Genomic DNA, 24,551 nt, shown 5'->3' with positions numbered 1-24,551 from the left:
GGGATGGGGCAAGGAGCAGTTGGTTCCTAGATGGCACTCTAACACACGTCGAACTCTGCAAAGGTTGTGAATCATGGACAAAGATGATTTTCACAAGACAGATAACGTACACACGTGGAATAACAACTCTACATACAAATGAAAGTATACTATGACGTGATGAGTGGGTGGAACGGGAAATCCAGGTGAACGAACACCTATATGAGGGATGGCTAGGTTGAAGTAATTCTCAGCACTGAAGGAGGTATTTATGCCTGGTGCTGTGTTTCTACTTGCAACTACGGAATATAATTGCATGGTGGGCGAACAGACTGGCGAACCCAGAGGCCCCAGGTGGAGTTCCTGCAATAACTGCTGGCAACTGAAGGATAAACCCTGATAACAGTCCCATATACAGGATGCAATAAGTCACATATGTAACAAGTTAAATAATATTGGGATGGCTGTAATTAATGACAGACTGGAGAGGATGGAAGGAGAATGGGGTCTGTGGGTTGGCGAGCAGTGCCCCAGAATTATTCCAAGGGTGAATATTAACATGCCCGACAGACAGTCAACAGACTGTGTGCTTGGACCCAGAAGTGCATGCACCAGGCGAAGCTGCGTGATTTGGATACCTGTTGGAAGTGTGGGTGGCAACTATGTACACCACTTATGTCCTAAAATGAGTGGATATATTAGGTTAAAGGATGGCTCTGGTGGGGGGACTCCGAACTGTGCCGATCTGTGAACTGTACTTTTCCCCTATAAAGCAGGAGGGGGTGGTGAATAAGGTTGGGGTCCCGAACGCACTTAAAGATTGCGGAAAAGGGAATTACATATCTAGGCGTCTCTCTTGCGAAAGCATCGGAGCACATGTACCAGTAGTGGTGGCCGCTTACATAGGGCAGGGGGCGCCGCTCCCACCCGTGTCCCCTCCCTCCATAGTGTGCTGCAGACACTGAACAAGTTCAGTTTTCTTTTTGTGGATTTTTTTTTGGCTGCATGGCGTGGCAGCACAATTTACAATTCCAAAAAATTACTCACCCTAGTGACTAATGTACTCTTGGTCCATAGTCCTCTTTCCTCCATACTGTATGGGCGTCCCTTCCAAGGGATGGGAGACGGAACCTTTTTCACCAGAAAAATCCTTCCCCTTTAAATTTAGAGGCACGCGGGGTGCAGCCCAAGGAGCATGCGCTTCTCTGACTCCGCCATCCGGCGCCACACCTCAGTCCCGATTGACACGTCGACAATAGATTTATCATTGCCTAACGACACCAGGATTATTAGGGGGGGAGGTTGGTGGGATGTATGGAGGAAAGGGGACTATGGATTAAAGAGTACGTTAGTCACTACGGTGAATAACTTATAATTACTCTTACGTCCCGTCCCCATTCCGCCATAATGTATGGGCGATTACTACTGAATGTCGCCACAGGGGGGAGAGGAGGCCCTCCTTAAGCAAACTGGTTCCTGAGAACCACCTGTCCGAAGGCCGCATCAGATCTACAGCCGGCATCCAAACAGTAATGCTTACAGAAAGCAGAGGACGAGGCCCAAGTGGCTGCCCTGCTAATGACTTGCCAAGGGACATGGCGCTGGAATGCGATGGCCATTGCCTTAGCCGACTGCGTGGGCATGCATGTTGGCCAGAAGTGGCTTGTGCTGGCCCTCGTTCGCTTCTTAGATGGCAGAGACCATCCAGCGGGATATGGAAGTCTTAGAGGCCCGATAGCCTGGTCTTGAGCCTCTGAAAATGACAAACAGGGCGTCCGACTTGCGGAAGCCCTTGGTCCTATACAAGTATAATTTTAGGGCACGCCTGACATCCAGGCAGTGCAGCATTTGCTGTGCTTCATACTTGGGATTGGGGAAAAAACGTCGAAGGACCATTTCCTCGTTCAAGTAGAACACCGACGGAACCTTGGGCAGAAATGCCGGGTGCGTCCGCATGACTACCTTGTCCTTGTGAAAGGTGGCATATGGTTCAGAGGCGACCAGAGCCTGGATCTCGCTGACTCTCCGAGGCAAGACCAACTAGTAAGGCCGTCTTGATGGTGACCAGCCTGATGTCCATGGACGCTATTGGCTTGAATGGTTTGTGCGCCAGGGCCCCCAAGACTATGTTAAGGTCCCACACAGGGTTAGGTCTCTTGACGGACGGGTAGAGCCTGCGAGACCCGTCAAGATGTTTCTTGACTATAGGGTTGGAGGAGAAAATGCCCTCCTCAGAGTTCCTGTAAGCCCCAATGGCTGCAAGGTATGTGCGGCAGGTGTCGACCTGCACATTCTCAATGAGCGAGATGCGCCGAAAATGAGAGCATGTCGTCCAAAGTGCATGCCAAAAGGTCAATACCCCTGGAGTCTGCCCAGTGGCAGAATCTGGTCTGTTTGCCTTTATACTGGGCCCTGGTGGCTTTGCTTCTGGCGCCCTGTATGATCTCCAGATTGGCCTGTGAGAGGCTAAGGTGACGAAGCGTTACCTGGTCAGGTACCACGCTATGAGGGCTAGTTTCCCTGGGGCAGGGTGGATGACTCTGCCCCCTGCTGCGCCATAAGATGTGCTTGGTCCAATCGGAAGGTGAATCGTGGGCACCTCCGAGAGGCTGAGAAGCTCCAAAAACCATGGCCTGGCCTGCCACCATGGAGCTATCAGAATAATGAGGAGTCGGCGAGACTCCTTGATTTAGCAAATTACCCTGTGGATCAAGGGAGTGGGCGGAAAGGCGTAGGCTTCCATGTCGTTGCACTGGAGGTGAAATGCGTCGGCCAGAGAGCCGGGGCCACGACCTTGCTAGGTTGCGAACTGGGGACACTTCCTGTTGTGCCAGGTGGCAAAGAGCTCCACGTGGGTGTGACCCCACCTGATGAAGATCTCCTGCAGAATGAGGTCGTTTAGCTGCCACTCTATTGTCAGCTTCCAGCCTGCTGAGCCGGTCCGCTTCCAGGTTGGATTCCCCGGGAGGTGGACTGCCGTGAGGCAAATGTCATTTTCTAGGGCCCACTCCCACATGCTGATCGCCAGTCTGCACAGAGGCGGGGATCTGGTGCCACCCTGCTTGTTGACGTAGTACACGCTGGTTGAGTTGTCTGAATGGAGGAGGACAACCCTGCCCCTGAGAAGCGGTAGGAATGCTCTGAGCGCTAGCCAGATGACGTTCAGCTCCAACCAATTGTCGAGTCCAGGTGCCGTGGACTCGAGACCGTCCAGGGTGGCTCCCCAACCCTCGAGCGAGGGGTCTGTGGTGATGGTGGCCTGCGGCGAGGGCGGCTAAAAGGGCTTGCCCGTTCGGAGGTTGCAGTCCCTGGACCATCATGTTACGTACGAATGATGCAAGTAGACCCAGGAGATGTTGGTAACACCATGCCGAGGTCACCTCTCTGCTGAGGAATTGGGCTATGGCCCTCTTGATGGCCGATATTTTGTCCTCCAATGGTAAGACCTTCTCGGAGCACGTGTCCCAGATGAGGCCCAGGAATGTCAGAGTATGCGCAGGCTGCAGCTGTGACTTCTTGAGATTGAGCGAGAAGTCCAGATCGTGCAGTGTGTTCATAAAGGCATGGGAAGAGTGGAGAACCGCTTCCGGGGATGTATGTCATGATGCCCGCTCCCGGGGAGCCGGTTCAAGCCCTGTGTCCCCGAAAGCGGACATCCAGTCCCCAAGGAAGGACCCAGCAACCCCATATAGGGGCCCTTTGGACAGTGTCCTGGCGCCATAGGCGCCAGGCTCATTATGGAAGTGCTTGGGTGCACTTACCTGATGCAGACCATGCTGCAGGATCCCGGCCTCCTTGAGGCCTGAAAGGAACTACTTTACCTGTGGGACTAATTTACCATCCGGGCGTGGTCGGGAAAGGATACAGACCTGGAACTTCTTCCAAGGCTATTTAAACCCCACCCGAACAGCCACACGTGCTTCGCGTTGTTCTGCATCTAGCAGCTGGACGCTCACCGTGTCTGCTCCTGCATCCTGACTTCTGCCACGCCTGCCAGCATCCTGGATCACCTGCAAAGGAAGAGAAGAAGAGAACAGAAGAAGGAAAGTCCTTACCTGCTAAATCCGCATCCCGGAGACATCTCGCCGACAATCCTGAAAAGGAAGACTTATTTAAAAGCTCGTCGCGTCGATCACTGCAGCGCCGCATTCCACTCACCTTTACAGGGCGCCTCCATGTTCAGCAGCGATCATCCGGATTCGCAGTCACGCCCCAGCGCCTAGGGAGAAAAAGACCAGAACAAAAGGTGAGAGAGAGAAGGGAATAAGGAAAGCTAAATCTCCATGTTAAGACTTACCTGTTGATTCATTCCCTCTTCATTTCGGGTCCGCGCCGCATCCTGGCATTTCCAGACCCCGGCCCCTAAGGGGAAAAAGAGACAGCGTTAATGAGCGAATGAAAAGACATCAAAAAACGCTCATTAAAGACTTACCTGATTTCTACAAGGATTTCACCTCTCATCTCGGGTCGGTGCCTGTTCCCCGGCATTTCGTACCCCGGCCCCTATGGGGAAAAAGACACTAGCATTAGTACATTAATGCATGGACACAAGGGGAACATCTTATCAAAAAACTTACCTGGAAGCCAAGCAAGTTTGGTTCTCACCAATCCGAAAATCCAGTGAAGTAACTGGATACCAACGCGCCCCTGCATCAGAAGCAGGATGGAGAGCTCCTCCTTCCAGACCCTAAGGTGAGACGCTACGAGGAATCACAGAAGGGTTTCGAGGAGGGTGAGAGGGGAAAGTGGGAGGCCGATTGTATTACCCCACAGACAGTTAATTCCCTATTTTCGCCTACAGAAGGATACTTCTGCGAGCCAGACAAGCCAGATTTGGGGGCCCGGTCCAGTCCGTCTTCCGAACCCTGCGCATCACCTTAGAAGAGGTCACAGCAGCGCGAACCAGGCCAGCGCCTCCGTGGGAGTCAGGTGAGCGTTACAATGTAGCAGTGACGAGCCAGTCAATGTATGGGTAGATGTGGAGACCCTGCGCTCTGAGTTGGTACACCACGGCATTCATGAGTCAGGTAAAGGCCCTGAGGCCGAGTTGAGGCCAAAAGGAAGGACCTTGTATTGAAAATGGTATCCCATAATCCTGAACCGCAGGAAAGAAGGATGGGGCTGCCAAATCGGGACGTGTAGGTAGGCGTCCTTCAGATCTAGGGAGCACATCCAATCTCCCCTGTTAAACGACTCTGCTATAAAAGCTGGCGTAGCCATCTTGAATTTTTGCAGGGGCAAGGAGAGGTTGACGGTAGAAAGTTCCAGCACAACTCTCAGCCACCTGGTTCTTCTTCTGAATGGTGAAAATCCTGGAGTAGAAGCCAAAGCCTTGTTGGGAGGCTGGGACTTCCTCCACTGCCTGGCTCCCTATGAGTGACCGGATCACCGCCAAAAGAGTTAATGTTTCAACCTATGGGAGTGGAGGGGAGGGAGGGAGGGAGGGAGGGAGGAGAGGCTGGGATAGGAAGGCGGTAACCCGTGGATACTACGGATAGGATCCATGGGTCCGCAAAATTCTGGCACCAGAAATGTGCATGAGAGCAAGGCTGCCCCCCACCGGAGACACGTGGACCCAAAGGGGCGTGTCATGCCTTCTTTCCCTCAGAGGCTGTCGCTGAGGAGGGGGGACTGGAAAAAGCCCTTACCCCCACCACCTTTTTGTTGCTTGCGCCGGCTCGGAGACGGCGAGCAGTCCGGCTGCCTGGATCTGCTTTCCTGGAAGCCGCCAAACCCTCCATATGTCGGACCCCTTTCCGAGCGCTGCCGAGATTGTGTGTACGATTTGGGTGTGGTCTTTGTAAGGATGGATAAAGACTTGGCCTTTTGTGAGCCGTTTTACTTTTTGTCCAGCTCCTCATCCACAGAGGAGTGGAAGAGGTCCCCCCTCGAACGGTAGATCTAGAATACGCTCCTGGACATCCGGGTTGAATTTTGTTGCCCAGAGCCAGGCTGTTCTCATGTCCGTGGCAATACAAATGGCACAGCCTGAGGTATCGATATGAGCCACTGTGGATTCCATGAGGTCATGCGCCACCAGTTTGGCTTCAGCTAGCCCCGCCTTAAAGCGTGATTGGCTCTGGGTGGGGAGTTCCAGGAGGAAGTACGCAATTTCCTGCCATAATCTCTAGTTGGCGGCCGCCAGCATGGCATCGGCCTGACATAGATGTAAAGAGGCATCGGAATAGAGTTTCTAGCCATACGCCCCAAAAATCTTCTCCTTGCCTAGCTGCGCCCCAGAGGAAGAGGCGGAGGATGACTGGGGCTTGGAGTATAGTGATGCCGCGGCGATCACTGAAGAGTGTGGCTGGGGATGGGCCGAAAACAAGAGTGTATCCCCCCTCCACCTGCCTGTACTTGGCGTCCAGATGTCAATTGACTGGCTGGGCCGAGTGGGGTCTGAGCCAGAAGTTCATGGCCAGGGAGATTACATCGGTCTGCATAGGAATCCCCGATTTGGCAGAGGAGCATTGCGTGAGGACTTCAGCCAGAACCCCATCTGCCGGATGCTCAACCTCGGGCTGGGGGAGGCCCAAGTACTCCGCCAGACCAGCAAGACGTTAGTGGAAGGCCCTGGCTGAGGATGGCATGTCCGGATCCTCCTCCTCCACAAGATCCTCCAGATCCAAAGGATAGTAGTTGGCGCTGGAGGCTGGGGTACAGAGCCTGCGGCCAGAGGCTGAGGAGGCGGCGGGGCTGCAGGGGAGCCAGGGAGGTGGCTGCACTGGGGCCTGGGCGGGGGCATCTGTGGTGCCTCTAGCATTGCGGGGAGGACTTCCCTGATGGAGTCTTTGATGATAACCCCCATCTGAGGTGACTTCATGAGGCCAAGGAACTTCTCAAAGAGCACCTCCTCACTGGTCAAAGAGGTGGCAGGGGGTGCCGACAGGGTAGCAGGGAGCTGCTGGAGCCGCTGCGTACCTTGTCCTTATGGACGCCAAGGAAAGCTGCCTGCGCAACTGAGGGGTAGACTGTAGGCCACATACCTGGTTGAGGCCAGTGCCACCTTCACACTCGTTCTTTGACGAATTCCTGGAATGGCGTAGGACAGGTGTCTCTTTCTGGCGCAGGAGCCGTTCTGTTGAGCTGCCTGCCATGTGCCTGCGACGTGGTGCTCAGCCCGCTGGACCCAGCCTCGTCCAAGATGATCGCGTGTGGATCCCGAGGCTTACCCTGCTCCTCGGCTGATAGGTGCGACACCCTCAACCCAGGGGTCGTAGAGCTGTGTTTAGGTGCCCACTCAGACGTATTGCTGGTCTTCGGGTGTAGCCCCTCAGATGTATTGCCGGTATTAGGGTGTAGCCCCTTGGCCATGGTGCCAGTAAAAGGGTGGAGCCTCTCTGGTGTAGACCCGGTAAAAAAATAAATAAAAATAACTTCCGATCCCTCAACACTTTGAAGATACCTCGACTCGAAGGCCGGTAGCTGAAGCAGCCTCGGTGCACGTGCCGGTAGAAGGACCTGCCCGGTCCCTCCTGCGTGGGAGTGTTCCTGGGAAGGAGTCTCCCTTGAGGAGTGCGATAGAGAATATCGGCCCTACCTTGGGCTATTTCGATGCTTCACGAAGTTCTTGAGATCCTCTGGAGGCGACCTCTGGAAGAGCTCCCTCCACCTGGCGAGTCTGTTCTTCAGCGCCTTAGAGGACAGCGAATCACACGCCGAACATGATTGCCAAACGTAGTCTGGGCCAAGGCAACGTAGGCAGAGGGCGTGAGGGTCTGAAGTTGGGAAGAGCCCGTTACAGGATGGACACCTGCTGAACCCTGTAGAAGTCGACATGCACCAACGAGGAGCGTAACGCCTGAGGACTGAGTACCTGAATGATAGATAAAACAAAAAAAGACAAAGTAGTATTACATGGCGGAAGCCAAACCCAGGAGCGCTGGTGAATTCGGGCCGTTCCCGTCGACGTGGAAAAGGGGACTGAGGTGTGGCGCCGCAGGGCGGAGTCAGGACAGCGCATGCTCCCTGGGCCGCATCCCTGCGCCCTTCTAAATTTAAAGGGGAAGAAGGTTTTTTGTGGGGAAAAAGGTTCCGTCTCCCGTCCCACGGAAAGGACGCCCATACCGTATTGAGGAAAGGGGACGGGACTTACGAAAATAAAAATAATTAATCCGACTGTCGCTGAGAGGCCCAGTCATCTACATTGCAGACCGCCCTGCTATGTTGATGGCAGACAGACACACACTGACGCACACACATCCACTTTTACGCATCTTTTTGTAATTGTAGCTGTGTGGAGATCGTAGCTTCACGCACTCTACATTAACATCACACAATGTAGGCGACTGGCGGGGCGATAGAGAGGTGGCCCCGCCAGTGTTCATCTGTGCGCAAACTGCGCACCAGCCTGAGGTGTCAATTGGGGCATAGCGTAGACTAGCAACCAATTTATTTACTGAATGTCATTGGCTTTTTGCCAGCCAATGACATTCGAGTGTGTGGGTTTGGGTGATGGGCGCACGTGTGTGGGTGACGTCGGTGCCACATTCTGTCCACGGAGGACATGATGCCGCAGGGCCTACAGCGTCAACGACACTAGGCCCTCCCTTGCCCTGCGGCATTTCCCAAGGCAGAACTGCAGAGGACAGGACTGTGTCTGCGTAATGAGGCTGGCGCGGGCCCAAAGTCTTCTTCCGACCTCCGGAACTCGACCTTTTGGCTATCAAGCACTACTGCGGACAGTGGCCCCTCCCTTTGAATGAACCTGGCTGGCACATGCGTCTCTTCAGCTTGTACTGCACTTGTTGTCCCTGCCACCAGGGGCTCTTGTTCTCAAGCTGCTGACCCCATGTCTTTCGTTCTCGCGTGCTGTTTTCCTCTGTGTACTGTTTAATCTAATGTAAAGTAGCAGTGCGGGAGAGGGTTTGGAACTGTCAGGAGTTATGGGTTTCATTAGCTCATCGGATGAAACTATTTTGGCTGGAGCCTATGCAAGTGTCTCACTGTGGTGTGCAGAGCCTATGCTCAATCGAATAGAGCTGTGCCGAATACAGCAGCTGCTTGCCAAATGCAATCTGCTCAGTGCCAACCACCTCTGGTATGGCAGCAGGTTTGGCATGCTGAACATCCAGCCTGATGTGGCTATATATTTATGGCTTGAGGTTGGGGGTGATTGCCAGAGGTGTATGAGGAACCAGTACTTTAACGCAATAGTTATCCCATTTCAGATTCCTGCACTTCATGTGTTCTGGACCAGAACAAGCAAAATGCGGGAATCATGAAATAAGTTACAGTACTGGTTCCCTCATATCGCAAAATCTGGGTCATGTGTACCGGCAACCATCAAGTGAATACCCGTGGTCAAAAGGAGCTGCAAAGGTGTACCGCTCCTTGAGGGCGAGGGGTCCATTGAGTCCTGGTCCTCTGTTACTAGGAGAAGGGTGTAGGGTTATGCCCATCTATTGCAGAGGCGCAGTGATCACAGCTGGCAGGGATGCACTGGGGGTAGAGATGCAGTGATGGCGATTTCCAAGGAGCGATTGCAGTTGGCCAGGATGCTGTGATTTTGGGAATGAGAGTCAAAGGAAGGAACAAGTTACCTACCTGTAACTATTGATCTCCAGCATGGGTCTGACATTGATTCACATGCTCATGAATAAAGAATACGTAGCAGTGCACATGCACAACCACGGGAGGTGGCAAGGCTCAACATTAAGCATCTCTTACCTCCTCACCAGGCTCACCTTCAAGTGAACAGGTTGCGCAGCACTGCTTGACCGACTCTGGAGTCCTCCCTGGAATCCTGGTCGATGCAGTAGAATTTCGTGAAGGTGTGCGTCGACCTCCACGTAGCAGCCCTGCAGATGTCCAGCAGGGGCACACCAGACAGGAATGCCGTAGTTGCAGTGATCACTCTGGTCAAACAGGCTCTCGGCCAGCCAGGCAACGGTCGGTTTGCCAACCGGTGACAATGGGTGATGCAGCCGGAGAGCCACCTGGAAATGGAAGCCTTGGAGAGGGCCTTCCCCTGGTTCACAGGGCCAAAATTCACAAACAGCTGTGATGTCTTCCAAAAACAGTTTGTGTGGTCCACGTAGAAATTCAGCGCTCTAGCCACATCCACCGTGTGCAAAGTCCTTTCAGCCAGCGACAAAGGCGACGGGAAGAAAACAGGTAACACCAAGGGCTTGTTGAGATGGAAGACGACGGCACCTTGGGCAAGAAGGAGGGGTGTATCCGCAGCACCACCCTCGTCTCGTGGAATGTCAAGTAAGGTGGTTTACAAGAGGGCCTGAATCTCTCACTCGCCGTGCGGAGGTGATGGCCACAAGAAACGCTGTCTTCCACGATAAAAACTTCAGCGATGCCGAATGCATAGGCTCGAAATGGGGCCCCATGAGCCTAGTCAGCACCACGTTGAGCTCCCATGCCGGGACCGGAGCCTTCACTGGCGGGAACGAACGGAAAAGTCCTTTAATGAATTCCTTGACCAGGCGGTGTGACCACGACGACGACCGCCCCAGAGTTCTGGTGTAGCGGGAGATAGCCACTAGATGAACCTTGATGGAAGCATGGGCCAACCCTGACTTGGCCGGCGACAGCAAATACGGTAACAACTGCGGAGCCGTAATCCGTAGAAAGTTGAGTTTCTGTGCACAGCACCAGACGGCGAACCTCTTCCACTTATGACCGTAGAATTTCAATGTAGACAAAGCCCTGGTCTTGGAAAGCACCTCCTTTCAGTCCGCCGGTAGATCGTATCCACCAAACTCTAGCGCTGCAGGAGCCAGGACTGCAAGTTCAGCGCCCCTGAGTCGTGGTGCAGAATAGCACCTCCTTACCTGGCGAGAAGATCTGCGTCCGCCAGAAGCTTGACTGGAGGGGAACCCGACATGTCGAGAAGGTCTGGGTACCATATCGGCCACGCCGGAGCGACGAGGATCATCCTGCACCGGGACCGTCTGAGTTGACTGATGGGTCGCAGAAGCAACGGCAACGAGGGGAAACGCATAGACAAACAGGCCGTCCCAGGGGAAGGAAAATTCATCCCTCATGCTCCCCGGCTGGGGAAACCTGCTGGTGAACCTCCGGCACTTGGTGTTCGTCGCAAACAGAACAATCTGGCGATTGCCCCATTGTCAAAACAGTAGGTCCACCTGATTCTGCCGAAGCTCCCACTCGTGTCAAGAGTGCAGCTCCCTGCTGAGTGAGTCGGCGACAGTGTTCTTCACTCCTGCCAGATGAAAGGGTACCTGGAACATCCTCTGGGTGATGGCCCAGTGCCACAGATCCTGCGCTTCCTTGGAGCGAGCCGGGGATCTGGTGCCCCTCCTTCTTCCGAATCTAGAACATTGTGGTGGTGTTGTCAGTGAAGACCTGCACCACTTTGCCCTTGAGGGACGGAAGGAATGATTTGAGTACCTAAAACACAGCCCAGAGCTCCAGGACGTGGATGTGCAATGACTTCTCCTCCGGCAACCAAAGGCCTCTTGCTTGGAGATTTCTGGTGTGGGTGCCCCATCTCTCCAGGGAGGCGTCCGTCGTCACCGTCTCCTGGTGCGCTGGGATCTGGAAGTCCGTGCCTGCCGCTAGATGCGCGCGAACGCCCCACCACCGAATCGCTCGACAGAACGTCTCGTTGAGGGCGATCTTGTCCTCGAAGCTTCTCAATACTTGGATCCAACGGGCGTCGAGGAACTCTTGCAACGGCCGCATCCGCAGCCTGCTCAGCTGAACGAGGTAGATACATGACGACATCATGCTGAGCAAGGACTCGATAGCCCTCACCCTGGCAACTTCCATTGTCAACAGCCATTGTACCTTACCCAGGATGGCCTTTATCCTGCCCTCCGACGGCGAAGCCAGGCGCAACACTGTTGAGCCTGGACCTCAGAAACCGAGCGTCCTGCGATGGCACCAAGCAGGACTTCGCATAGTTTATCGAGAACACCAGTTCCGTGAGCAGGCGGACAGTCCTTGCTGTGTGCTCGACGGCAAGTTCCCTTGACTTCGCTCAGATGAGCCAATCATCTAGGTAGGGGAAGACGTGGACCCCGTGCAGGCGCAGCCGCGCCGCCTCTGGCAGCGTCAGGCACTTGGTGAAGACCCTTAGCGCCAACTTCAAACTGAAGGGAAGGGCTTTGAATTGATAGTGCTGCTCCTGGACCATGAAGCGTAGAAACATTCGATGCCCCTTGTGGATGGGGATGTGAAAATAAGCATCCTCCAGGTCCAGCAACGACAGGAAATCCCCCTTCCTCCAGTTGTCCCAGCACGTGCTGAAGGGTAATCATCTGAAACTTCTGGGACTTGATGTATTTGTTGAGGCGGCAGAGATCGAGGATGGGCCGCCAACTGCCGGTTTTCTTCCTGCAAGTACACTCCGGAACGCGAAGCCTCTTCGGGACAAGTTCTAATGCACCTTTTTCAGTATCACTCGTACCTTTAGAAGCAGTTGTGGGATGTGGTTTTCTTGCCTGGCCACTGGTGGAACGCGGGAACACATCCTTTGGAACTCCAGGGTGCATCCGTGGGCCAGGGCGTCCAGCACCCAACGGTCAGTGGAGATGGACTTCAACACGCCGATGAAGTTCGCCAGCCTGCCTCCCACCGGGGTGCTCGCATGGGGGCCCGACGTCATGGGCGGTTCAGTCCTGCTTCGTCGTGAACGACCCACTATGGGGGCCTTACCAGCGACAACGATTTCCTCTGGCTTTGCTGCGGCCCCTGTAGGCTTCCTGGGCCGCGGAACGGGATGGTTGGCGGTACGAAGAGAAGTTGCCACCGAATCCTTTGGAGGCACCATCGGACTCGTCTCCGGAGGTCTGAAAGGACGACCATTGCTGTTGGAGTGTGCCCAAGGCACAAGCTGTCTCGTATGCCTTGATGGCCTGCAGAGATTCGTCCACAGTCTTGCTGAACAAGTTATACCCGAAGGGCATGTCCAATACCCTTGTCTGGACGGAAATTGGTGGCCTTCAGCCAACTTCGCTGACTAAGGCAAACGATGTTGCCCATCTGGCGGAAGCCGTGTCGGCGATGTCCGTGACCACCGTGATGGCATGGTCCGATGCAACCTCGCCCTCTTGTAGGATTTCAAGGGCCTCCACCCTCTTGTCACCAGAAGGAAGTCCAGAAGAGGGGCGATTTTAAACCAAAGCTCCCTGTCGTAGCGGGCCACGATGGCGAGTGCGTTGGCTGCCTTAATGGTCGTTGCCGCTGACGAGATGACCCATCGTCGCATGGCGTCTAGCTTCTTTCCCTCGCCGTCCCGTGGGGAAGTGGAAGTCGATGCTGCCGACCCTGAAGATTTCTTCCTGGCCGCCACCGAGTCTGGGGACGGGTGAGATTTGGGACACTTCGGTGCAGAGTCTGGCACCCTGTATTTTCTTCGCGTATCGGTCTCTTTGCCGGGGCCGAGGACAGGTTCTTCAGAAGGGACAGTCCTTCGTCCCAAATGTCATCCAACAGGGGGATCGAGAGCACAGTCTTCCTCTTGGCCTCTCAGCGCTGTAAAAGGAATCCCTCCTTTTCCTCTGGGTTCAATTGAAATAGCTCCGAGGCCCTAGAGATCATGGCATGGAATGAGCCAATCTCATCGGGTGGAGAAGCCCTGGGTACCGGTGACAGGAGGTCTGTTCCGACGTCGTCCGAACCCGTCATTGCCATCTCCGTCTCGTCCCTCAGCGGAGGGGATGGAGTGAAGGATGGCAGGGTGGAGGCGGATGGACTCGTCTCCTCTTAGGCGGCTGGTCCTCTGATGGCCCAGGCGCTGCTGGATCGTCCGTCAGAGGCACAGGCATCCTACTCCTCATCTCGGAGCACAGGGTGTGCAGAGCTTGCAGGAGTCTGCCGACATGTCAGTCGATGGTGGCAGTTGCGACGGGAGCGTCGGCAGTGGCGTGTTGTGGTGTCCTCTGGTTCCTAAACACACTGCCACCCCTCGTCGATTCTTCCACGATTCGAAGGTCGGCGGCAGCAATGAACAAAGCTCAGATCAGCGGCACTTCACAGTTTCAGAATCTCGTGAATAGCACCACAGCGGTTCTTGGACACCTTGTGGACTTTTCTTGCTTCTGGGGTCCTGCACTCTGTTGAAGTTGCTCAGGCCTGGTCAGCCCTGCTTCTAGGGAGTCCGGAGGAGCTTCCTGGAGCTTGGGTCCAGCTTAAGAATGATGCACTCGATTCTGGTGTTCCTGTCCCTGGCACTCGCTTCCTGCGGCAGCAATGGAAGTACAGCCAGCTCCAAGAGGATTTCCAGATGAGTTTGTCTTGGGGTCGATTGGTCCCACCAACCCAAGGGGAGAAGTCGTCCTTTGCAGGGCTTCTCCAGTCGAGGCGAGTTCGGAGCTTCAGCACTGAAGCAGGGCTTCACCGGACAAACCAACGTTCCAGGAGTTGCAACAAGCACCTCTTCCAAGTTCTTCTTTGGATTCCTTTGTCCAGTGGTTCTTCCACGATTCCCTCGTCACTTTCTACGTACGCCTCGTCGGGGTCCTTCCCGTAGGACCTGGCTTCAATGAACCTCTTGTCCAGCACGGTCTTCAGGCCCGAGAGCTCCTCCTCCTCAGAGACATCCGAGTCTGGCAGGACTACCATGCCCCCCCACCCCCTTCTTCCCGGCTAGGGGCAACTGCCTCAGGGAGATGATCGGCATCATCTTCACGGGAGTCTTCTCAATGGGCAGGAAAGACAATTCCCTCTGAGTGGGCAGGGAATCTCTCGTCTTGGGGGTCGTCTCCACTGGGACCGCATCTGCGGCCTTCGCCAGGGACGCCACCACTCCCTCAATAGATGCCTTAGCCTGGTGAACCTGGGCCTTCATGACCATGGGCGTGTCTGAGGCCTTCACTGTGAGGGGGGGTAAGGTGGGGGGGGGGGGGGTTCAACGTCAAGAGTCGACCGGGCCTTCTCCGGAAGCTTACCCGGCTGGTCTGACTTTTTTTTTTCCTTTGCTGAGCCGGAGCGTTGACTCGTGGTTGACTGCGTCGGCGTCGCTGCGCCCAGCCTGGCTGCCGCAGAGCCTGTACCAACGGCACTCCCGGTGCCCGCAGACTCGCAGTGCGTTGACTTATGTTGGGTTGCTGGAGTGCCCTCAAAGGTCTTAGAAGACAGCGCAGATTTTTCTCTTGGGAGACGCATGCTGCTGGGGCTCCCCAGCTGCTGGAGTCTTCGTCTGCAGCCACTCGGCAAGCCACTTGCGACGGTCCTTCATGGTGCGTGGCACCATGTCCTTGAAGAACGCACAGGCCTCCTCCATGTGCAAGCTGTCTGAATGTAGGCAATAAAGGCACAGGGAGTGCCCATCATCCAGGAAGATGTTCCGCAGCCCGCATCCTGGGCAGATCTTGAACAGAGGTGTTGAGTCTCCTTTATCCTAGGCCATGTCCACACGGTGTAGGCCTCCAAGAATCTTCTGGAATCCGCCAAGAAGTGTACTTGACGAACAATCGCCCTTGAGGGGCGTAGAAAGTTCCGAAAAACGGGTCACCGTTAGTCAGATTATGATCGATGGAGCTTGAAACTAGAGCAAAACTTAGAAAAATCGCAAAACATAGCAAAAGCTCAAGAGCTATAGCACGAGGACTCCCAACACTGGAACATGCGGTACAAATCTGAAGATGGCTGCCAGAGGAGGGGCTTAAGTAGAGGGCAGTCATTGGCGGGGGGTGGGGGGGCTACAGTATGACCCAGAGACCAGTGATTGGTTGTACAACAAACTGATTTTTTCTTTACCGAGGAGTCCCAGCCCGACGACAGGGAATATTCATGAGCATGTGAATCCATGCCAGACCCCAGGCTGGATAAGGCATTCATTTGAGCTTGGTGGTAGAGATGCTGCGATGGCAGGGATCACTACTGGCAGACAAACTGTTTCTGCAGAGGGAATAAATAACCCTTATGTGGTGCTTCATGCTGAACTCATCACAGCACTCCGTGAAAGAGGAACACATGTATATGGTTGGACAGAAATGAAATCGTTTTTGTGGTAAAGGTTATACTTTATGGATTGTTTGGTAATTGTTACACTAACACATCATCACCCGCATGTTCGCCAAAGCATGAAGTTGTGCAATAGGGCAACAGAATAGTTTATAAATGTACTTGGCAGCCTTGCAGTTGTGAACACAATGAGAATATTGGCACCATTTTCACTATTTGGCAGAACATTCTGTATATCACATTTGTTAAATTCCAAAGATCTTCCGATGTAAGAAAACGGTCAGCAGTGATGGAGCCTCTGTACCCTCCGAACCTCAGCTCAAAATACCTTTCTGAAAGGATGAGGCCACAGGATCACACAATGCTTATTGCAACTGCCCTGTGCTGTCATTTAGCATGTATTTAATGGCTTAGTAAAACAAGCATTGGCAATGCCAACAATTTGAGCTTTTGTGTATGCATAGGAAAGACACTTGCCAGGCACAGCCACAGAGGTATTAACTGGCCATTGAAGGTAGTAGGTCCAAAATGGTGTAAGTACCTGGGCATCTAATAGCAGTGCCTGGCAAATGCCTAATACTTATACACAAGCCTAAACTGTTGGCTTCGCCAATGCCTGGTTTCATCAGGACTTCAGTAAAGGACACGGACAGTGCTTACAAATCGAGCGGCTCAAGGCAAATCTGGTTAAGACATTTTTATTACACCAGTAGCTGAAGTCTTTAACTCGCAGAAGACTGCTTTGAAAAACTACTGCTGGCAGACACTTTTTAGCGCAAAGTTTAATGGTAAAACTTGATTAAAGCGAGCTCCAAGAGTTCCCATGAGGAGCCGTTTTGGAGAGGAGGAGCAGGTACTGTGTGGGAATGGCCATGGGGATTAGCAGGCAATGGGAGAGCACATAAGCAAACACCACCTCTACCTCCATTAGTAAGTAAAACAATGCTTTTTATGTCGTATGTCTGTGGGGTTGGAAAGTAAATTGTGCATTTTGGAAGTCATTTATCCAAAATTTCGTGGAGGGGGTAGTGGAACCCCCGCACCAGCCTTCATGTGGATTGGACTCACTAGCTACACTCGCTCACTCACTCCCTAATTCACCCGGAGAAATGTACTTCCAACCACCTTTCAAAGTCACCAGCCGCCACTGTGTACGGTGCGGGGGCAAATTATCTGTCACTAATCGTTAAGATCAAAATGGACAACATGAAATGGTATCCCCTTACAATCTCATGGTGGGGGGAAGAATGGCGGCGATAAAGACGGTAGTACTGCCACAACTTTTAAACCACTTTCAAGCACTGCCTATTAAGACCCCAAAGACCTTAAGATCCCTCACTAAAATCTCATTGTCATACATATGGAAGAAAAGAAAAACAAACAGGCTGGCGATGTCCACATTACGGCCCCAAGGTATCAAGGGGGCTTAGCCTTTCCCCATTTTCAAAGATATTTCGAGGTGGCCCAGCTACATGTTATAAGGGAATGGGTCCCCAGAAAATCAACATGAAATCTGGGCCAGACAGGATAGGGCGGTAGCAAGATCATCCCCCTCGGGACTCATGTGGCTGAACAAAAAACAGACATCCCAATATTAGGATTAGGGAAATAGTCGGAGTGGGGGTGGTGGTATGGGACTGGGTAGTGGAGCGGGGGGCCTTAATGCGGAATCCCTCCCCATTTCACCCAATCTTTGGGAACTCAGAATTCCCACCGGGGATGGAAAAGGGGGCATTCAAGGCATGGAAGGGGCGGGTTGCCTGAAGAAATTGGATATGCATCAGGGTCAGACTTCAAGAGCATTTGATTAATGTATTTGGTATATAGGGCTAACAGAGGGATCGGTTTAAATAGAAGTATGAATTTTACCTACCTGTAACCACCAAATGTGACAGTCGCAGCCCTGCGCTGTACCTGATTTTTACCTACCCAACTACCAAATGCGAACATGCACTTTCTGTAAATAGCGCCTAGATGCTTCAGGGTTTTGTGCGCTGAAATAAATGCTAAATAAATAAAATAAATAAGCAATTGAACCATTGGCTAACCGACCCAGTTATCAAGGTGGCAGCTTCAGACAGTTGACACAATATGAGGGGTATATATGGGCCCATATGGGCTCAAGGAACTTGGTGTCAAGCATTTAGAGGTACCAGAATGATCACGAAGAGGAAGTACAATGGAAGTACACAAGGAAGTGGGAAGGAACCCTAGTGGAGGACATCTCAGGGAGACCATGGGGATACTTGTGGGGATCTATCTCGAAGCTAACACAATCCATTCAAGTGAGGGAGATGGGGCTTAAAGTGCCCTTACAGTGGCATTACACAACCAAAAGAATTCATGCAATGTTTCTCCTGGCATCGGATCAATGTTGGATGGAAGACGGTGAGGGATTGGTCACAAATATGGTGGGACTGTCAGGAGCTACATCCGTTTTGGGAAGGGGTAAGAAAGCAGATGCGCAAGATGTTCCAGGGGACGGAGTCACGGGGGGGGGGGGGGGGGAGTATGGATGTGGGATTCCATGGTAGAAAACATACACAAAGATACAGAAAAGGGGATTTATGACCCTGTTGATTGCGGCTTAACTGGTAATTGCACAACACTGGAAACAACAACAGGCACCAACGATCCAGGACTGGCTACAGAATGTTTGGAGCTTTGTTTCGCTGGAATGGATAACATAAGATTCAAGGGAAGCAGGACCTTTTTAAAAAATATTGGGGTCTAGTACTGGCATACTTGCAAAGTGACTATATGGTGCAATGGTGCCCTGTAAGGAAGGAGGCTCAGAACCTACCTTAGAGAACCCCAGCTCTTTTGCTGGACTTAAGTGCTTTTCATTTTTATCCTGGAGAATGAGCCCCTTTTTCCACCCTCTCATGTATTCTTATTTGATTTAAACTCTGTTTCTTTTGGTTTTGGAGTAGGCATCATCGTTATATATTGTGACACACAGCACCTTCAGTGCAGTGGCACAGGGAAGTCCATTAGGATTTCCCCAAGGTTTAAATACATTCTCTTGGTTAAACTACTGTTTCCAAGAGTAATAAAGTGAAATTGACTTTACTTACCTTTTGTAACTTTGTAGGCGCAGCACACACCATCTTACATAGAGTGCTGGAGGGGTTACTTCTATCCAATTTGTCTACTTTCTCATGTAAAATTTTTATGTTATCCTTTCTACAATTAATGGTTGGCGGCAGTGGTTTACTTTTTCCTACCATTGTGTGTTTTTACCGCAGACTGAATCCTCGGCTACAGTATTGCACACCCATGGGTGCTCATTTTGTCAAAATGGCACCAGTCTTCTTTTTTTGCCATTTCTTGTTGTAAAGGTTCTTCTTGATATTTACTCTGCGCGCCAAACCAGGTTTAGTCCATTTGTTAGTTTTGTCTTTGCCTGGGTTCACTGCTAAAGCCCACCTCTGGCTCAGGCATGTCTGGCAGGACAAGAAGCGAGGGAGGTTCCCGAAACCCCCTGTGCTTAGTCTCCTTAGTTACAGGAATGCACTCAAAGGTGATTGGCTGACTGGCTGTCCTTGGAGGACAGCCACCCTGCTTTGTGAGTGACAGCTAGGCCACAAATGAATGGGAGAAACTTGAATAATAAGGTGAGGTCTTTTGCTTGGAAGGCAGAGTCGACCACTGGACAAAAGAATCCAAAGAAGAACTTGGAAGAGGTGCTTGTTGCAACTCCTGGAACGTTGGTTTGCCCGGTGAAGCCCTGCTGCAGTGCTGAAGCTCCAAACTCGCCTCGACTAGAGAAGCCCTGCAAAGGACGACTTCTCACCTTGGGTTGGTGGGACCAATCGACCCCAAGACAAACTCATCTGGAAATCCTCTTGGAGCTGGCTGTACTTCCATTGATGCCGCAAAAAGCGAGTGCCAGGGATAGGAACACCAGAATCGAGCGCATTGTTTTTAAGCTGGGCTCAAGCTCCAGGAAGATCCTCCGGACTCCCTAGAAGCAGGGCTGACCAAGCCTGAGGCACCTCAGAGTGATGGACCCCAGAAGCAAAAAGAAAAGTCCACAAGGTGTCCAAGAACCGCTGTGGTGCCATTCACGAGATTCTGAAACTGCGAAGTGCGCTGATCTGAACTTTGTTCATTACTGCTGCCGACCTTCGAATCGTAGTGCAGGAGTTCCGATGTCCTCCCTCATGTCCCCACGACTGAAGCCCAGGAACAACAGGATCTGCCATACTACAACAGGAACAGAAGCCAGCTGGAACCAATTTCTTCAGATCTAAGGTACTGTGAACTAAGGGGCACTTACCTCTTGTTGTGTAGTTTGCTTGCGCTCAGTTGAGACTTGCATTTACTGCCTTTTGTAGAGTTGCTTGCAGCTCTGCCTTTCACAAGCCTTCCAGCTTGTGGCCCAACAGTGATTTCTTTTCAACAAAAACTCTAACATTGTGCACAACTTTTGTCTTACCTTCAAGAACTTCATCTCCCCTAGACTTTGCTCAAGTGACATTGGCTGTCGAGGCTCCCCGATAGACTCTTCTTACCTCTGACTTTGTGTTTTGATCTGTCCCTCGAAAAAGTCATACATTCTTTACTTGTATCGCTGGGAAAGGGTTAATCTACATTGCATTGGTGGGTTCAAAACATGCTTACTTGTTTGAGAAACTTGTTAACCATTGTTTCCTTCCCTAACCTTTTCCTTTTTGACACCAAACTCAGTGTTGCTCTATGTACCAGTGACATATCAATGTTCACAGTGTCCTAGTTACTGAAGTCACCTCAGGGTGTAGGAAGTATCTGTGTGCCATCTCAAAATGGAATCTACTGATTTATTGAAAATGAGAGTGTGTATTTTGTAGTATATTTAAGTGTTACATGTTTGCTCCCTACTAAAGAAGTTTTTTTTTAAACTGACTTTTCACCTTGAGTAGAAGTGTTACTTGGATCCCTGTCACTGAAGTCTTACCTTACCCACCTCTCTAACTTAGAGCACCAAACCCCCCCGCCTCCCCCCACTACAATTTTCCAGAAATTCCATTACAGATCAACTTTAGCTTTTGACAAAATTACCACATTTGTGATCTTTATGAGCAACCCAATTCAATCTAGATCGCAGAGGCAGCACTGTACTTTTAGGACATAGCCAGTGGTGCACGTTGTATATCAGAAATATTGTAAAAAGTGTCCGACAGGGCTTACCCACAGGGCTCTTGAAAGTAGGTGGTATCCGTATGGCGGTCCAGAGCTATCTTCGTATACGCAGTGTCTCCACGGGAGAAATCAGAGGTGAAGGTCCACATGCTGCCAAATATGGTTTGTCTGCGAGAAAATGTGACTGAGCAGATTAGGATCTTCCAACACAAATTCACAGTAAAGCAATCTATAGATTACACCTCCTAAAGAAGAAATCTCTAACTAAATACCCAGAAACAGAGGTGGAACATGTTCTTCAGAGAAAGAAACATGATCTTCACTAGCCTCTAGTCTTCCGCTAAAATGTAGGAGGGAGAGTACTGGGGGAAGCTCTCCCTACCCTGACCGTACCAAACATGGCTGGCTAAATTAGACCACTACCAAAGTCACCAATTACGGGCAACAGTTTGCTTGCTTTTGATGAACTGGGGGTTTGGTGGTGAATACTGCAGTTGATTAAATTATGGACCTCGGCAGCTTGTGTGCTAGAATTACAACTGTATTGTTTGCTTCTCTGCGGACTGTACACAAACGGTTGGGCATATTGTTGTGTCCTAGCTTGTACACATTAATTGTTCCATTAATAAGAACACCAGGACACCACATAGTTCTTCCTTTGTTTAATCTCTAACTCCAACTGACCTGCCTGGACCTCCCCCATCCTCCCAGTTCTAGTTCCACCCTCCATATTCCATATCATATTATCCAGTCTTTTACATCACAACACATATGTCTTATCTTTGGCCTAAGGTGACAAGCAACTTTCTCAAGGCCAGGAACCCTTGCACTGGTTCCTGTTGACAAGCAGGACTGCCTTCAGTGCTGGTCTCCAGGTAGAGAACTGCCTTCAGGGAATGACTGCCACATTCCATCCCGGTCAAGATCTATCGCCTAAGTCATTCACTATAGTTGGGGCTTCTCCCTAAACTCTTGTCATTCAGGCTGCTCTCAAATTGGAGAAGCACTCAACTGACACGTGGGTTTAGTTTGAAAAGACTATTCATAACTTTAGAAACAAGAAGGAATTTACTTAGTGTACACCTCTAAATAAAATTGTCATATCGACCTTCGAGAGGGTCTTCAGTTTCCAAGATGACCGCCAGATATTTCGCTCCATCTAGCTACTAAAATTCACTCCTCCATGCTAAAACTTGCCATCAAGCCATATTTGGCGGGAATAGATACGTAGGTCTATTTTTGGTAACATCTTGATACATATTGATGCATTTGACGCTGTGGCACACCTTCAGGATGAAGGTGGGGTTCCCTCCCCGCCCGTCTCCGGCACTTGACGTTGTTTTGCCTGCCTTTCTTCCAGGGCAGTATAGACTGATACATGCATAATGGAGCAACAAACAAACAGACTCCTTGATATCTCGGGCCCTTGCCTCTTTTGTGCTACTACTTCCCTATCTTTAGATCGGTGCAAAGATTTAAATCTACGGTTAGGCACAAAACTTTTCAACTAAGTCTTTACATGCAAGGTTTTCTTTCTGGTCATTGGTGCAGCCCTGGATTCGCTCAGCAGTCAAAGAACTAGAGCCTAGGTCTGGCAGACTGTCTCACATTTCATTTTATTTAATTGTTCACTTGTTAGATGCTTATACAGGCAGTAAATACTTTAAAACGTTTCTTTTTTAGTGTGCATTAGTCACAAAAGGACTTATTACACATTTGAATTACAAAAGATAAAAAAAGATCATCATTACTAAAATGATCAACAGAAGAAAAAGTGCATATCCATATCATAAAATAAACACATCTACGATTCAAAATAAAAAGACATGATCTAAGACATATCAACAAAAGCAACAAAAAATGAAAAACAAATTCAATTGTTTGAAAGGCATGCACAGAATGAATTGATTATATCTAAAGAATTAAAAATATGAACTTAAACACATGGAAATCAATACATCGCATAATGATCATAAAGACATTTTTATAAAATGTAATTCATTTAAGAATTTTAACAAGGCAATTGATAACGGGATTTCTTTCCTAGAGGAGATCCTATGCCAGAAAGCGTGGGTAAAAAGCCAATCTGGATCGTGAACGAATAAATACGGTTTCAAATCGCCCACAGGGCAACAGGGAGGGGACAAGGGGATGAGAAACAATTCAAAATGTATAAGAGAAAAAAATATATATCAAATACAGCGGGGGGAGAAACCTACTATGCCTTGTGAGTGTTCAGAACAAGCAAGCGCAGAAGGGAGGGGCTATGGGATAGGTGCTGTGGTGCTCAAGGGTGAGCAACCGGTGAAGTGCAATGTAGGGTAAGTGTGAGCCGCCAGGGTGGAGGGTGAGCCCTGGCAAGTGCAGAGGATAGACAGAAGCTGGGGCGATTCGGTGTGGGAGGTCAGGGCCGAGAGGATGCATAAAGGCCCTGAACACCAAACAAGCAAATGTGAGATTAGCAGAGGAGCGAGGGAGGGGAAGGAGGAGGTAAAGAGAAAAGTCTTGAGAAGTGTCCGGAATTTAAGAAAGTCCTGCTCAAGACGAAGAGGGAGGGGGAGGCTGTTTCAGAGAAAGGAGCCAGCTGAGGTACGCAATCAACCTTCTGCTTTCTGTTTAGCTAAACGCTTTACACACAGTTGGTGCCAGAGGAGCGCAGAGATCTAGATGGGAATATTTAGTAAGCGAGAGTTGCAGATAGTGCGGTTCCTCCCGCCCCAGACACAGATACAGAGGGATATGAATGTAATCTCTGAAGAAAATGGGAGCCAGTGAAGACTTTAGGGCAGGGGATTGTGGATTAGCTGGAGGGGGCGCATAGTAGAAGGTAGATTCAGAAGGAGGCTATTGCAATAGTCAAGCCTAGAAGGAACCAGGGCTCAGGTAACATTGAGCTTCTTGGGGAAGGTGAGAATAGGTAGGCTTCCTTTGAGAAGGAGAGCTGAAAGTGGAACTTCTTAGCAATGTCCTGAGTGTGAAGGAGAAATGAGAGAGGAGCTGAAGATGACTAGATTTCTGGCTTCAGAAGAGGGAGTTGGGGGTGAGCCCAAGAAAGAAGAACAGAGTGAGGAGAAGAGGTCGGGAGTAGGGGTCCTGATGGGAAGTATCTCTTTTGCTGGCATTGAGGCAGAGATCATTGGAAGTGCATCAGGCCTGGATAGCAGAAAGGCAGTCAGGGATGATGGAAGGTGCAAGCGGGTCAGCAGGAAGTTTGACATGTCTCACCAGGGTGGGGCTACAGATGGGACCCAGAGATATTGGGAAAGGAGAGGGAGCGGGGGGGGATGGGTAAAATTTCGACAAGAATCTGCAAAGGAATAGGGGTTGGCACACATTGGTTGGTGAATGGAGTGCCACCTTTCGAGCGGTTCTCTCATTACTTCTTTTACTTTGATATTTTCAGGAATATTTCAGGATATTTTCCTAAACTCCACCAACTGTATCACACTCGCCAGAACTCTTGTTATGGCCAAAATCGACTACTGTAGTCCTCTCTACCTAGGGACCAGTCAGTCTAACCTTCATAAATTGCAAACTGTACAAAATAATGCCTTAAGGGCAGC

At 51.0% G+C, this 24,551-nt stretch overlaps 1 protein-coding gene across 5 annotated transcripts in view; it reads right to left on the bottom strand.

Moving 5' to 3' along the window:
• LOC138570232 (trimethyllysine dioxygenase, mitochondrial-like) overlaps positions 1-24,551 on the bottom strand; it is a 280,902-nt gene that overhangs the window by 60,029 nt on the left and 196,322 nt on the right. For all 5 annotated transcript variants that reach the window (XM_069648970.1, XM_069648971.1, XM_069648973.1 and 2 more), the window contains exon 5: positions 21,037-21,156. In XM_069648970.1, coding sequence (XP_069505071.1) covers positions 21,037-21,156 — 120 coding nt within the window. The remainder of the gene's footprint in view (positions 1-21,036; positions 21,157-24,551) is intronic.

This window comes from Ambystoma mexicanum, chromosome 2q (genome assembly GCF_040938575.1).
Source record: "Ambystoma mexicanum isolate Mex_15411 chromosome 2q, UKY_AmexF1_1, whole genome shotgun sequence".
Lineage (NCBI taxonomy): Eukaryota > Metazoa > Chordata > Amphibia > Caudata > Ambystomatidae > Ambystoma > Ambystoma mexicanum.
This window is presented reverse-complemented; position numbering and strand designations above follow the sequence as displayed.